We start from the raw sequence: 16434 nt of genomic DNA on the forward strand, positions 1-16434 counted from the left end.
CCCACTTTCTACAAGAGCTAAGTTAGCTAGCCCTGCGACTCTGCCTATGGTACTCTGTCCATGAATAGCTGACCTGATTAGCGCTTCAGGATCATAAACAGCACAGCACACACAGAATAAATTAGCTGAGTAATGGCAGCTAGGTAGCAAAAAATGTTTAGCTCTGGTTAAAGGGGAAAGGGTTGCTTCACTTTCCCTGAGGCACCACATATCTGCCAGGCCAACGGTAGTGAGCCAGGCTGCTAACTCTAGCTAGCTAAAGTAATGTAAAACTATGTCTATGACTAAAATAATATAGAGAACAAAAATAAACGATCTGGTCGCTGTGGATGTGTGTATTTTTATTACAAAATCTATGTACTCAAGTCAAGTCAAGTGGAGTTTATTGTCATTTCAGCCATATACAAGTACATAGTGAAACGAAACAACGTTTCTCCAGGACCAAGGTGCTACATAAGAAACACAGAACAACACAGAACTACAAGGGACTACGTAAATTTATACATAAAGTGCACAAGTGCAAACATGTGCAGACAGCCCAAAACAGTACAAAACAGTACAAGACAGTACAGTGACTACTGGGACAGACAGTGAGCATAGTAAGTCCCAGTGCAGCGCCGACCAGTACACAGTTCTGTTTAAAGTGAACCTAGTGACAATAGTGCAAATACAAAAGTACAAAACAAGTGGCTGAAATAGTGTAAACATAAGTGTAAACGTAAGAGTAGCAGCCTATGAACAGTATAATATAATGAGTTATGTAGCAGCATAAACTTGTGCAAAAACTTGCAAATAAATTGCAGAGAGGATGCTCAGTTGTGTGTGTATATTGGTTTGTGTGTATATTGTGTATTCCTTCAGTCCAGTTTATGAGTATTGGAGGTATGTGTGTGTGTTCTCCATTTTATTATCCGATCTGAGGATTTGGTTCTCCAGTCTGTAAAAATTATCAGTACGAGGTGATAGTGTTAGCATGCTAACAGAAACACAAAGCAGAGAACCGGTTACACCAGTATGGAATGCTTTTACCTGAGATGTTACACATAATCCAGACAGAATGTGATGAAAGACTGAACAACACTAAGAAAAGAGAAAATCATTTTCTACTGTATCCACACTTTTTACATGCAAGAGTGATTAACACAGCTCAAGGCCACTTAATATTAAGGATGTGACACCAGCCTAACTTTAATATTCCAATACGCTTATGAATTAATGAATGGACATTAATAATAATGACATACAATATAATCAAGTATCATTTTTCCAAGTGTCACATTTCCTCATTTAGCCTCTCTTCTTATACTGATTGTTTATACTTTTGGTTTGCATTTTAGCATTGCGTTTCTTTCTTAATAAAAGTTTGTGAATGTTTTTTTTTTAAAATAATAATAATGAAATCATATTGTCATTATTTATAATCACAATATTATAATTATTTAGAAATAAACAATTTAGACTGCTAAGTAAAGCTATTTATTCGCTTTTGCTTTCATTGGACTACTTATTACGTATTTATGTTACTTAGTTATGTGGTAATCCCTGTGAGGTACTGGCATCCCATTCAGCGTGTATTCCCGCCTCATGCACAGTGTTCCCGGGATAGGCTCCGGAGCCACTGCCACCCTGACCAGGACAAAACTTACTGAAAGTGAGTGAGTGAGTTATGTGCTTAGTGCCATTTTCTTAATTGCAGCATGCTCTAGGGAACTGGTTTGCTCAGTGGTCGGAGCAGAGCTCTGATGAACCTGAGCTCGATCAGCACATTTTTGTGGCATTGGTCTTTCAATGCCTTAGGGTTAGTCTTAGAGTATGGTAAATGTTCTGTTTTTAGTACAGTTTGGAATAATTTCAACTTTTTGCTGATTATATACTTGTAACATTCGGTTGAGAAGATGTGTGTGTTCCTGTATGAAAACTGCAGTTAGGTAAAAATACCTTATTTTGTTGAATTTCATCATGTTCTCTTGCCTGCTTCTGTCTGATCGCCTGTGTCATCTCTTAAAAGCTTCCAGAGCTTTCTTGATCACTGGTTGAACTTGGCCATGTCTTCTCCCGGTATCTCAGTTTCTGGCCTGTAAAGCTTTTAAGTTTTATTTAAAACAGATCTTCCACGCTGTGTATGAGGTGACCACAGGCACACATGTTATCCATGTGCTCTGTGCAGAGTGTGAAGTGTGACGTCGTATCCCGTTTTTTTTGTTTGTTTGTTTGTTTGTTTGTTTGTTTGTTTTATTTCACTATGAATATTGCTTTTGGATTGGTGAATAAGATTTACATAAAGGTTGATGTGCTTGTTTTTTCAAGAGCTTGGCCTTGGCAGAAATTCTTCCAGCATTGACTTTTCTTTCATCACACATTACATACATGGCCACACACACACACACATACAAGCTACTGCAGCTGCTTTTAGTATATTCTGGAATTTTCTGGGCTTAAATTGTACTTGCTAATTGTGTGTGTGTGTGTGTGTGTGTGTTTGGGGATGTTTTGTCAATGTGGAGTTTTTTTTTCAGAGCATGGGAAACAAGCGCTGCTAAGTGACAGGGAGAGAGAAAGAGAGACAGACAGAGAGAGAGAGAGAGAGAGAGAGAGAGAGAGAGAGAGTGGAGGGGGGCGCAGGAGTAAGTATGCATTTTACGTAGTATGCAAGTATGCAAGATTTTACGTAGATAAATAAAAAAGACATTTTTTAAAGATCACAGCAGGTCACAGATCATAGTGCACAGCACTTCTTACACACAGCTGCACAAAGTCGGAGAGCAAAAGAAAAAGTGGCCGAAGCACAGCCCCCAAATGAGGGAGAGAGGCTTGATCCCCTTTCTCTCCTCCTCCTTCTGGGCCTGTCTGAAAACTTTCTGGGTGGAGTAGTTCACTATCTTCCTCACACTCACACATATACACACACTGGCAATACTCAGACATGTACCTCTCAACCAGCGAGGAGTCCGACGTGGTGAGTCCCTGTTTAACGATGTCTTTACACACACACACACACAGACACACACACACATGAGTATACACAGACACACTCACTCACTGTTAAACACACGCTTATGTGCAGCACTTCAGTACAGACCCAGTTGTTTTCTTTCCATCCAAACAAAGGAGTAAAATCCCAGTTCTTTTCTGGAGCTTTCTGGGCTGGAGTCTGTGGCAGAGAGTTGAGCAATCCCTGAACTTTCTTGCCTTTTTCTGTTAAACGAGTGTCCTGTTAGATGTGTGTTTGTGAGTCTAACGCTGGGATTGTCATTAATGTACAGGCCTGTTAACATCTGGTCAGCGCTAACAGTGACAAACTGACACTGTAGCTTGGAGGCTGTGTGTAGATGCCGGGGACAGACTGAGATCATTACCTTTTAAGCTTCCCCTTGGACCTTATCACATATGTGCAAACCTTTTCCTGTTTTCATTCTTACTTTTTATTTACTTGGGGCTGTAGTCGAGTCTGTATAATGGATTTAAAAACAAGAAGCATAGATTATACATCTGAATTTAAACCATGTAATTAAACTATTGCACATTACTTGACATGTTCAACTGTATATTATTGCATAATGCTGGAGTGGTGAATATTTATGTCTAGCCCTCTTAAAGGTTTACTACAGCCACTGATGCTAGCCAAAACATTGACAGTTCATGCTCACATTCATTCAATTAACACTATAAACCTTACATGTAGGGCTGGCTGGTATAAACAGATTAGTAGGGCTAAGCCCTCCCTCTTTTTTTCAAGGGAAAAACACATTTAAAAAGGTCTAAATTTCTGGCATCCACATTACAACAGTTATTTGCTGTTAACAAATGGCATGATGTGGATTATTTTTTACTTTTGTGGAAACAAGAACAGTAGGTTGTAATAAAAATACACAAAATGGTATGAAGTTGTGGCTGATTTCTTTCTAGCCCAGACTGTAAATTCACTGTTGACAGCCATGTCAGGGATTACACAGAGTGACACGCCTCCTAGATCTGGTATTCAATGAGGCTAATTTATTTAATCCCGCTTCTCTGGTGCAACCGTTACACATTATCGGCAGTGCTTAAGAACAATTGAAATATGATAACAGGTGTAATAAACATGAATGAGGTGGATTACTTCCTTGATCAATGATTTTTCAGAATGCCTTTGGTGGAGAAACTAGAAGTAAATAGATTAAGCACACAATTAAAGTTAAATTAAAGTACAAACTACACAAAACGACAAACAACAGAACTGTAAGCTTTGTATGGTTTGAAAGAAGGAGCTGGACAATAATGAGAGCAGCTTTTCTGTTTACCACACATGCTATTTGGATGAGACATGGCATGATTACAGACTTAAAACACTTGATTTAAAATAAATAAGAAGCACAAATGATGCTGCTATCTGCCTTTCGATGAGTGTGTTCCTATCTGTTTGCGTACTAGTTTTATGTTTATGACGAGACCCTGTGATGTAAGTCTCAACCTTAATGGTTTCTTAATAATAACACTGAATTGGTCAGCTAGTAAATTTTTAGAGCTCTCATTCAATATCATGATCAGCCTCACTGCATAGCTGGAATACAAATTAATCAATTCATTTATTAATTGTTTATTTGTTATTCTGTGTTGTTGGAACAGATATGCATCAGTTAATCACTATACAAATACTGCATATGTATGCGATTGTGTGCAATTTAGCAATAGCAGGGTCATATTCAAACCTGTCTATGGCTTTTAAAGCATGTTGTTTTGTTCGTGGGTTTTTTCGCTCTTCTGTCATATCATCTGTCCTGTCAGAGTTGGCATAACTAAGGTTTCATGAGATGAGAATAGACAAATTTTATATATTTAGTTATGAGACGACATGAGAGTGAGACTATAGAAAGGAGACATGCTGCAAGCACTATATCCTTAGCTAGGCAAATAGTGAAATATAAAAACTTGGACAAAGATTTTACTGGTGTTAATAAAGTAGAACATGCTGTCTGCCAGTGAGGTAAGTTTTGGAATTTAGAGGTTTTAATAGTAAGTGTTGATCATTTAAATTGTTCTGTCTTTTTCAAATTAATTATCAAACTTGTTGAATTGATGTAATATTTGTAGCTAGTTGACGTCCTCTAGGACAGACTGACTTGGAATGTTGAATCACTTTCTAAGTGTGTTAGCAGATGTATTAAGATTATTTATTATCATTGTTGCTGGCAGTCGTTGTCAGTTGTGTTTGACATGACAAATCTGATCTCATGCAAAATTTAAAAGAATCCGAACCAGTAAGGACAATGTAACAGGATTAGGACAAAAGAAAAAGGTATGACCCTAACCTTAATCTTAACCTTCTTTAAACTATTCAAATAAGACATGCAAATCCCTAAAAATATGTGAGACCATGTTGGTATTGACTGGACTGGTATCTCTCGCTCTCACTCTCTCTCTCTCTCTCTCTCTCTCTGTGTGGTGGACAGAGAGAGAGAAAGAGTGAGAGAGACAGAGAGAGAAAGAGAGAGAGAGTGAGATAGAGAGAGAGAGACTGCTGCACATTTATATCCTTACAGGACAGGAACATTTCTTGTTTATACATACTGGGCAGGGCATGTTAAAGAGTCATTAAACTTGAACAATGGCATGATCTAAAATAGCTTTGTGCAGGAATGATTTTCAACTTGGCCATCTAAATTGTTATTAATTGGTAATGCAGTAGATAGAATTAGACCATATTACCCAGTGAGTCTATGTGTGCTAAAGCAGGGAATCGCAAACTTCCACTGGACCCTCACGGATTTAATAAAAATCAATTTTAAAATGTTAGACACATTAGGAAGGCCTAAGCATTTTTTGTTGCTCTTGTTCCTTTATTTTTTACATTCTAAGATGGCATAAACCAAAAGCAATTGAGCATATAAATGTTTATGATTATAATTGCATAATGACTCTGACAACGTCAAAATTATTTTAATAAATTTTAGTTATATATATTGAAAACAATAACCTATCGGGAAGCTCAGAACAGAAAGGTAGGTAGGCTAATTGTTGTGCTACCCTGGCCTGAAACATACTGGAATTTTGGTATTTAATGTTGTTTTAAAAATGAAGCAAGAACATTTTGGAATCAGAATAGGAATTTGGAATCACTATATTCACGAGAAGGGTGAGCCTCTTTTTATTTGCACAGTTTTTCAATTTTTAGATGACAAATGGCCAGTTTGGATGGCAAACGTGTGGATCATTCTCCATGTGCATTTGAGCCCTGAATTAGTTTTCATTGCAGTCAGTGCAGACAATGATGATTTCCAGAGCTATGGATAGGGGCAGTATTTTAATGCGACATTCAACTTACCTTGGAAGTGGTGGAAGTAACTCGGAATTATTATTTTCGACCTCTGTGTATTTGAGCTACAAAGTGGGGAAAAACATGAACTCCTCCATATTCACCTTTTGTTAGAAACAATCAAGTCAGCTAACTGTAATGAGTGATGTATATCTACCACCTTAGAAATGTATAGTCAGTGTTACAGATTTAACAAGCAAATATGTCTGTATGTTGATTGATCTAAAACAAATACTAGTATATACAGTATAACACTAGACACCTGCTGGAATATCACAGGACAACACCAGCAGTTCTTCTGTCTTACTGGTGAGGTGACTGGAAGCTGTAGAACTGAGAACAAATAGATCCTGATTCCAGTGCTCTGGACATGTTGGAGACTGGAGGCAACATCCCTCACTAAATACACTGATAGTCTGTTTGCATGGAGAAACTCTGTCATTTCAGCAAACATGTCCATAACACCATCTTTTAGCTGTTTTCCCCAAAGCTCTAGTTGCTTAATGATGACACTGATTTTGTTGCTGACCTTCAGTATAGATGTGTAGCCTTTTTTGACAGATAGGTTAAGCACATTGCTATCATCATCCAGGTATGCCAGCTTGTCTGGGCTGGAAAACATCTCTTAGGAACTCTGAGATCTCTGTGCATAACTAGAACACCCACTGTGATACTTTTCCTTGAAAGAGCCAGCACACCTCGGAATGAAATAAGTGCACATCATGCCCAGATCCCCTCTTCCTTTAAAAGTCGCAACACTGACATGACTGTAGTGTTCTTCAATTTAGAAAGCTCATTGTCATTATGGCTCTATTTAAAGCAGAAGGAAGGCCTGGGTCCATGCACATGCTTAGTGATACAATATCCAACATGTAATGTTCAGGTTCACAATCTTTAATCTGTGCTGTGTAACCACTTATATGACCAGTCACTGTCTTTGTACCATTTGTGCATACGGCTTCACAGTTCTCCCATCCCATCCAGCTTCGCTGACAAAAAACATTGAACAGACTATAACTGTTTATTTATCCAGCTGAATTGAAAACTGCCAACTTGTATGCAAGAGCTGTTCCTTAGCTATGACTGGATATCAGCCGAGAGATCAAGTGGGCATCGCCACACTGTCATCACGCCTTCTAAGTCTCCAGCAGCGGATGCCACCATGTCTCTTGTGCAATGCCAGCCTCCAGTTTTCTTAGTTTTCCTGCTGATTGTGGACATTCCTCCCAGGAATCTGGGGCCTCCCATTTGCCTGACACTGGGATCCATGTATTAAGTGAGGGGTCCTGTCATGGTTACCCTCTTCCTGATGTTGCAGTTTACAAGGAGATGCCAGACATGTGCTTTTGTTTTAGTTTTGGGTTGTACTCCTCCCTCATCTTGTCCTGTCTCCTCCCTCATCTTATAACTGATTCATTTCCCAGATTATATGCACCTGTTCCTAGTTTCTCCTTATATATATATATATATATATATATATATATATATATATATATATATATATATATAATGTCTATGTTGTGTCTTTTTTTGTCCTGGATTTTTCTGTCAGTTCCTAGATCCGAGTTCCTTGCATATTTGACCCTGGCCTGTTTCTTGGCGTATTATTATGGATGATCCTGTCTGCCTGTGTACTGCCCTATGCTATGGATAGAATTTCCCCAAAAAAGCTCATGCTGAGTTTCAACACTTGCATCCACTTTCTATCCAACTTTTACAATAGTGTGCTTATTCCCAGCAAGCCTTCCACTTCAGATCATTATTTATAAAAAAGATATAAACTCACATAGTACATGTTTCAAATGAAATTCTGGTTGCCTTGGGAATTTGCTATTACTGACTAAAGTTTTTGGAGGTTAAAAACTGTCTGTCTATGAATACTGTATAGTCCAAAAGTCTTATTGTAAAGGCATTAAATGCTGTTATGTGTAAAGAATATATTCTGTATTCCTTCGACTAAACCACTAGAAATCTGTAACTGAATAATGTTTATATATAACACACATTAACAGTAGTAGAACAATGGTGTATGCTATAAACAGTAGTATAATTGATTATACTTGTATAATCTATTCTATATATTTGATTTCAGTCAGTCAGGTAGTTAATTGTAAGAGAATAAGAAAATTTAATGGAGTCATGATTTTGACTGATTTATCAAATACATGTCTATCTCTGTCTTTCCCTTTTTCTCTCTCATATTCAGCTTATCTCTCAGTGATGTGATTTGCACGTGAAACAGGCACAGATTGAGCATGTTCACAATGTCCCCAGAGAGACAGAGTGAGAGAGAGACACACACTGCTGAACTTTAGTTGGATGAGAACAAAGCCAAGGAACAGCGTGTGCCTGTGTGTGTGTGTGTGTGTGTGTGTGTGTGTGTGTTTTGTATATTACGCATGCTGTCATGTGACATCAGCAAGGTGGCAAAGATGGCAAGCTTTGGAGTCACAAACACAAATTTAGAGACACACACTTAGATGCGCACACAATCCCATTTACACACACACATAGACACAGTGAAGCAAACAGGCAGAGGCATTAATCACAGCAGAGAAAGAGCAGATGGAGATGCTGTGAAGAGGAGCCGAGAAGTGTGTGTATGTGTGTGTGTGAGAGAGAGAGAGAGAGAGAGAGAGGAGGGGAGAGCAAGGGGGGAGCAGAAGGGAGGGGGCTGAGTAAAAGCGAAGGTGCTGAGAGAACGCAGAAGAGAGGGACAAGAGAGAGAGAGAGAGAGAAAGAGAGAGAGAGGGACGAAATACAGGATGCAGCCCATAACAACATCATATGCAGAGAGTAGAGAGCTTGAGACACATACACCCGGTGAGAGGATGGATGGATAGAGACTCCAGGGCAGGGACCAAGTGAGAGTGGCTGACTGCAGCACCTGTGAGCCGCAGCAACAGCATCATTAGCATCTGCAGCTCCACAATCCTGGACCTGCTTTCTCATTTCGCGGAGCATGGCAGCCTGGCCTTGTTAATTGAATGAGGATAATACGAACAGCAGCCTGTGCAACAGCTTCTGCAGCCCCTCTTCATTCAGCATGCGCTGGGAGAGTGAGAGAACACGCTCAAGTGGAATCACTGGCGGCCGTCGAATACAGCATAACACGAGCAGCGCGAATCTCTGTTCTCACAGCAACAGCAGCCGTACAACTAACGCTCTTACTGTTAGCTCCAGCAATAGTAGGGACATCAGGTAGCACAGTAATAAGGTTGCAGGGCAGGTGTAGCTTTTAAAATAGCAACAGTGAAAGGTTGTAATTTAAAAAAAAAAAAACATATCAGAGTATCAGAGTAGCTCTATTGCAATGTTGCATTTGTATAAGTACATTAAATTACTTTTAGTGATAGTTGTTGATCTGTAATTACTATTTGTGGAATACTCTAAAGGGAATTCAGTGTTTTTTGCTATATTTACACTAGTAGTAGCATCAATATCGTTGGTATGAAGTGCTGACATGCTTTAAGATTTAGTTTAAGTGTGTAGTAATTTGTTGTCATCACTTTAGCATAGTGATTAGTGAGTGATAGCTCCTGTTGTGTGATTGTAGTTAGTGTGTCAGCTGTGTTTGTGGTTATGGTGAAGAGAGCGAAGGCTCCATCCATTTTGGCTGATGAAGGCCTCCTGGATACGGCTGCTGAAAAGAGCAAAGGGGGGTCGAGTCAAGAACGATATTGGCGTAAGAATTTACTTTACAAAGTGTGTGAGAGTGAGTGCAGAAGCGTGATAATTGAATTGCATAATATGGCTGTGTGTGTACATGTGTGTGTTTGTATATGTGTGTCTATGTGTGTTTGTGAGTGTATGTGTGTGTACTGTTCATGAGAAGTTGATTATGCCTTGTACTATGTATGAACTTTGGATTTTGCTATGATGCATTAACATTTCTTTGGCTGCAACCACTTAATGTCCTTATCTGAACCTGGCCTGTTCAGGTCTATTTTGAATCCACTAAATAGTACACTTACTATTAATAGTACTTTTTAATATTTGACTTTAATATTTATGATCTAAATGCGCAGGAATTAATACTGAAACTGTGCACAATGGTATTCAGACCACAGATGTAACTATGTACGCTAGTTGGACAGTTGAGTGGGAGTTGTGTGTACAGGGTTGATTTTGTCTAAAACAGAAACAGGTAGGCACAATTTTAACCTTAGACTTAAGCCCATTTTTCCTTGCATGATGTCAGCATATAAGTTGAGTGCCACTGTCTGACAGTTTGACGTAACCACAGTATGGCTGAAATTTATGTTTAGGCTGTAAATACACTGGAAAAACTATGGGACACCATTTAAGGCTAATATTAAATACATAAATATGAGACTATTAATTCATTATCCCTTTAAATTCCACTAAATCTGAGAAGACAGCTTTTTAATTGGAGACATTGCTTATCTCGAGGACTAAATTTTTTATAAATAAAATTATTAATTAAAATGAGCAGTAAGCGTAATAGATGAATGCCTAGTCAGCTTATCCTTCAAACCATGGTTACATTTTCTTTCCAAGAGAGTGCATAGAATTAACTAAAACATTGGCAATATTTAATTAATTCAACAACACAAAATAGTGAAGTAACAGCCTGATAAAATAGGCTGCATCCTGTGCATACATTGCAATTTCATGACCTCGATTTAGTCTCTTGAGGCTACATTAAGTAGGATGTGCTGGATCAAGTGGAATTTTAGGAGAGTGGAAGCCATATTGTTAAATAAAACCAAATTTACACTGACTAAAGTTATAATTTCTACTAGAACTATTCATGCAGCAAAATGTTAGAAATATACTAGACTCCTATTCAATGTTTATTCCAATGCTTGCCATCTTCTCATTCATATATCATCATATCAGTCTTTATTTGTTCATTTTTAAATTGTTTGCATAATCTAAATGGGTTTCCCAGAAAATCAACTTAAGCATGTGCATCTCTGAATCTCTTCCTTAGAACTTAAGTCATCAACTCTAAATACAGCCCAAAGTGTACTTATCTTTCTCATACATAAGCATTTGAGAGTGGACTGTGCAAAAAGTTGTAAGTTAGTGCAAAGGGAAGTGAGAAGTGGAGCAGGTTACATATTCTTTTCAGTGCACAAAACAGTTTTGCATGTGACCCAAGACCAGGTGTAAATGAGCACCGTGCTACTAGAAACATTGGCAACACAGTTTTCTCACACAACTGGGTCAGTTTGAGTGATGAGCTGGAGCCTTAGTAAACTGAATGTTAATGTCAGACGCACTGGGAGTGTATTTTTTGGCTGCATTGAATTGCATTTTGTGCTGTGTTTCCTCATGTACATACATTCAGCCCTTTGAGGTTTATTGCAACCTTAATCAATTACACTTGATTCTCACATTCTTCATATAATCCCAAAGGCGTCCTTAATTTAGAATTTTGTAAATAATATACTGTAAAATGGGTCAACGTGAGGTACAGATATAAAAAAAGAACACAAAGGCTTTTTCCATATCTTCTTGACTTGACTGTTGAAGAAAGTCATTGCAAAACAATGAAATATAAAAAAAATTGTCAGTGTTAGTTTATAACAATTTGACTTCACTGCAATAATATCTAGATAGTAAACATAGTATTTTATTCCATTTTTATCTCACTGGATCCTTTGCTTGTGATATGTTCCTTAGATATGAAAGTAACTATGAATGTACTGTTATAGTTGAAAATCAGCATTGCAGTGTCTGCACCACAAGTGCCACAGGGGGCTCTGTGTGTGTGTGTGTGTGTGTGTGTGTGTATGTGTGTGTCTGTGTGTGTATTTATGAATATATTTGCATTCATGCATACTGTATGAAAGAATTATTCTCTCATCTTCCTCAATGACATCATTTGCCAGGACACGATATATGGATTACACTGTTATTGCATGAATTAGTGTTAAAATGAACAATAAATATAAACTTACTCTGGATTTGAAATGTGCTTTTATTTGCTTATTTAAAGGGTGAAACTTAAATGCTTTTAGAGTAAAGATCCAAACAGTAGACTTCTACTGCTTTGTGATCATTATATAGTGACTCATATAAAAGTGTTCTCAAATAAATTTGATTTTAAAATTTTTTAAAAAGTGTGTACTTTGTCTGCACACATTTCACAAATATCTACTGGACAGACAGATCTTAGTAAGTCAGATTTGTCAGCCATACTTGAGCACTCTGGAGTAGAGCAGAGAGTGAAGTGTCTTTAATGTTGGAATACTACTAAAAATTCATTCTTGTCTAGAAGGTAGATTACAAAGGCACAGTAGGTCAGTCAGTCCTGCACTCCTGGTGCTTTGTTCAAGTGCAAAATATTAACAGAGTTATGTTACATATTGCTGCCTATCACTTTTGCTACTTCACTACTGCCTCAGGTATCTTTCACTCAGATATCCTTTGCTTCTAGTCTATGATAATATGTAAAGCTTCTAAACACTTGCACTGTTATCATTCGGGATAGTGATAATACAGAAAAACCTGAAAATGTATCTACAGGTGTATGTGATGCTGTAGGTGATATTGTGGTAAAGCTTGTCTCTCTGCTCTCTCTACAGGGTTCGGCAGACTCATACACCAGTCGACCGTCTGACTCGGATGTGTCTCTAGAGGAGGACAAAGAGGCACTGCGCAGAGAGGCTGAGAGGCAGGCCCAGCTCCAGCTCGAAAAGGCCAAGGTTAACTTTTATTTGCCAGCCTAAGGGCTTGTCTATACTGTATCTGTCAGTGTACGCCTGTATTGTGAATGAATTCTTTGAGTTGTGGGTCTGTGCTCTCAGGAGATGCCTAGAAGGACAGCAATGATAAAATAAAATTTACCATGGAATTCTTGATACAATCAATGTGATCATAGGGTGTGGTAACCTCTTAGTCCCCGCTTATTATTCCATTATTAATGTTAAAGGACATTATTTAGTAACTGCTATTAATTATTCAATAAATACAATGAAACTAATAGGAAAGATATGTAGTTATGAGAGTGAGGTATGTGAGTCTCATCCCACTGAGTGTAAGGGGTTAATTATTCAGCAATATGACTAGCAGATTCTAATCTATTTTACGTTAGTAAAACAGGAAAGCTTTCACCCTATCATCCGGAGATCACAAGTTTGAATCCTCCATCCAAGAGAGCAAAAATGTATGTGCTCTCAGGGAGGGAGGGGTGGCATACTCTCTCCCCTATCAATCACAGCAGCACTAGCCAATCATCTGTAAGCTTGTGTATGCAGAAATGGGGGATAGCACTTTCCTCCAAATTAGCACTTTCCTCCAAGTTACGCCGCCCCTGATGTTGCATGAACAGCTTTTCAAAAAGATGTGGTTGGCTAGCTTCACATGCCTGAGAGAAAGTATGTGATAGCCATCGCTACCCTGGTTGGTAGCTGTCGTGTGATAGGGGAGAGATGCCTGCTGGGAATTGGGCATGACTAAATTAGGTAGAAAATTGGGGTGCGGGGGTGGAAGGGGGGGTCAGATTTGGAATTTGTCTTGCATCTAATTAAACACAATAAATTTTTAATTTGGTTCTGAAATAAATGCTTGCATTTTTTACAAATTGTGCAAAAACATCATAAGAAGTATAATTGTTTGGGATACAGAGTAGCTACTAATTTACGACTGTGATATGTAGCATGCAGCAACAGTGACACATTATTACACATTCGCTTTCAATTTTCTGAAACAAATAATAGTCGGCAATTATTTAATAGCTACTTACAAGAAAACTGGTCCAATAAAAACAAGTTCAAAGGCAGTGTCATGACTCACAGACAGAGGTCATGAAACAGGCAAAGACGGAGCCAAACCAAAATGGCAAAGTACCAAGCAAAGCTAGGTACAAAGCCAGAGAGAGACAGGAATGTAAACAATGTCTCAGTAACGTCACTGACATGAATGCTGGAGCAAGAATTCTCAAAGAGACTCTGAACTGTCCGCTGTATATAAGTAGTTGCAATGATTAGAACCTGATGTGTGTGTGTGTGTGTGTGTGTGATTAGAAGGTGATTGTGAATGGGGATAGGATGCCTGTAAGTCTAGTGCTGATTTGATGTTGACTTCTTTGGCTGACACGGTTTCGACTGGAATCATGGGTAGTTTAGTTTGAGTGGGTATTGATACCAATGTGACACACAGCATTGTGAACTTTTAAGGTCATTTCTGAGAGGTCAGTGAGAGGTAGGAATAGTTTGTGATAAGCAGGGCAGTGAGGGTGAGAGTGAAGTATACAGTGTGATGATCTGAAAAGTAGCGAGGGGTAGCATTGATGTCTACAGCTGAGGAGGGTCGAGTGAAGACCAGGTCCAGAACATTTCCTCACTTGTTTTTGGAGAGCAGCTGTTGAAAAGCAGACCAAAAGAGTGCAAGAGAGAGAAGGTAAAAAGCCTAAAGCTTGAGAGAAGGGAGGCTGAAGTCTATGAGGAGAGTGAGAGAAGTGGCATCAGAAGGAAAGATAATAAGGAGGACGTTTATAATAAGGAAATAATAAGGACGGAATAAGGAAATGATGTTACGTAGGAGGCCAGGTGAGCGATAGATAACAATAATATGAAAATAAGAGGGAGATATAACAGTAACAGACTGGAATTCAAAGGATGAAGTGTTCAGATGAAGCAGTGCAATAGGTGTTTCTGGGATAAAAGCAAACCTGTGGTGTGGAGTCTGAGAGAAAGCATAGGCAGAGGACAGAGCAGCCAGTATAGCTGAGTTATCTAGACTTATCCAGGTCTCAGTCATTGCCAGAAAATAGAGAGAGTGACGGGAAGCTAAAGCCGAGAGGAAGTCAGCTTTCTGGAAGGCTTTGTGGAGCATACCTTCTGGGTCTATAAGATGTGAGGACAGATTGGAGTGTGGCACATGTTCAAAGAAAAGCAACAATAAGCAGGGTTAAATAAATAAGGGCAATACTGTGCATACTTAGGCAATACTAAGTATTCATTGGAGAATTTGCCCATTGTGTAATATTTATTTGCAAGAGACTCTTATTAATAACAAATTCGTTTAGTGTTTTTGTTAAAACTAATGCTGTGATGCAGAATTTTTGCATAATGCAGAACCATTCCATTTTTCATGGATTAGTTTTACTAATGTTAACATATTTTAATATGCACTGTACAGCTGATTTTACAAAATACAAAATATCAAATCAAGTCCCAATTTTGGCTCAGGTGAGAATCAGGGCAAATTTAAGGAAGGTATAATAGTGAGTTGTGGTAGTGTCAGGCTTAGAAATGATAAGATAAACTGATTGACCTAGTTTTTAATGGCTCTGTTGCCATTTCACCAGTTGTTTCCACCACAGACTTTGTGTTTGGCTGCAGTGGTCTGTTTATCATCTTGCTACTGAAGTGAATAACTTCGGACCTAGTTTTATGCACACACTTGCTAAACACTGATTTGTTAGTGACTTGTTCTATTTGAAATGGTGAAACATGAAGTTCCAGACTGAATGGTTTTAATTGCTTACTGGGGAAAGTGGAGCATTGTCCCACCTGCCTTTCCCATGTGCCGCCACTAAAATCGTCTTCTAGTCATTGCAGAACAGAACCATTTGTTTTTCAGCTGACAGAGCAGGCTACACTTTCTAAAGGTGTCCACTGAAGGACAAAACTAGGAGGGAATGCTCTGATTTTGGAGTCCCAAGATCCCTTAGCTTCACTTTCTCATGCCAGTGAAGTTTTTGTTAGCACTGATTCTCTAATTCATGTTAGTGAAAGCAGCTCAGCCTCATTAGTGTGGGACCTTGGAATCATAAGTAAACATTATTAACATAATATGTTGGTTTGTTTGGGAGATCATTCATCCCTGCACTGCATATTTTGCTGCCAGACACAACTCATTTGCTAATTGCCAAGTTCTCCATTTAGATTACAATGAGTATGTTAGAGCGGAAAAAAGCAAGAACTGTAAGTGCAATGGGACTTCAGGGCTAGGTGGAAAATGATCTGGGATGTGGCTATAAATGTCTTAAAATTTTGATTATCCATTGATATTTTGTGCTTCTTTTCCTCTTTTTCACTCTTATACATGTATTGGCAAATCTTTTGACCATTACCCATCATAAGCTGGTGATTGAATGCTAACCAACAAACATATAATTGATCAAAAATATCAAACATTTGTGCATTTTATGTCAGCAAGGTTTT

The 16434-nt window shown here is 38.4% G+C and overlaps 1 protein-coding gene across 7 annotated transcripts in view; it reads left to right on the forward strand.

Annotated features, from left to right (window-relative positions):
- cacnb2a (calcium channel, voltage-dependent, beta 2a) overlaps positions 1–16434 on the forward strand; it is a 64720-nt gene that overhangs the window by 25759 nt on the left and 22527 nt on the right. For 2 of the 7 annotated variants that reach the window (XM_026936360.3, XM_026936363.3), the window contains exons 1-2: positions 8977–9977; positions 12850–12969. In XM_026936360.3, the coding sequence (XP_026792161.2) occupies positions 9912–9977; positions 12850–12969 (186 nt within the window). In that variant the 5' untranslated portion in view covers positions 8977–9911. Of the gene's footprint in view, positions 1–2832; positions 2957–8976; positions 9978–12849; positions 12970–13812; positions 14666–16434 lie in introns of those variants that run through there. The other 5 variants (XM_026936359.3, XM_026936361.3, XM_026936362.3 and 2 more) reach the window with 4 other exon arrangements.

Source organism: Pangasianodon hypophthalmus, chromosome 4, assembly GCF_027358585.1.
Source record: "Pangasianodon hypophthalmus isolate fPanHyp1 chromosome 4, fPanHyp1.pri, whole genome shotgun sequence".
In the NCBI taxonomy this organism is placed as follows: Eukaryota; Metazoa; Chordata; class Actinopteri; order Siluriformes; family Pangasiidae; genus Pangasianodon; species Pangasianodon hypophthalmus.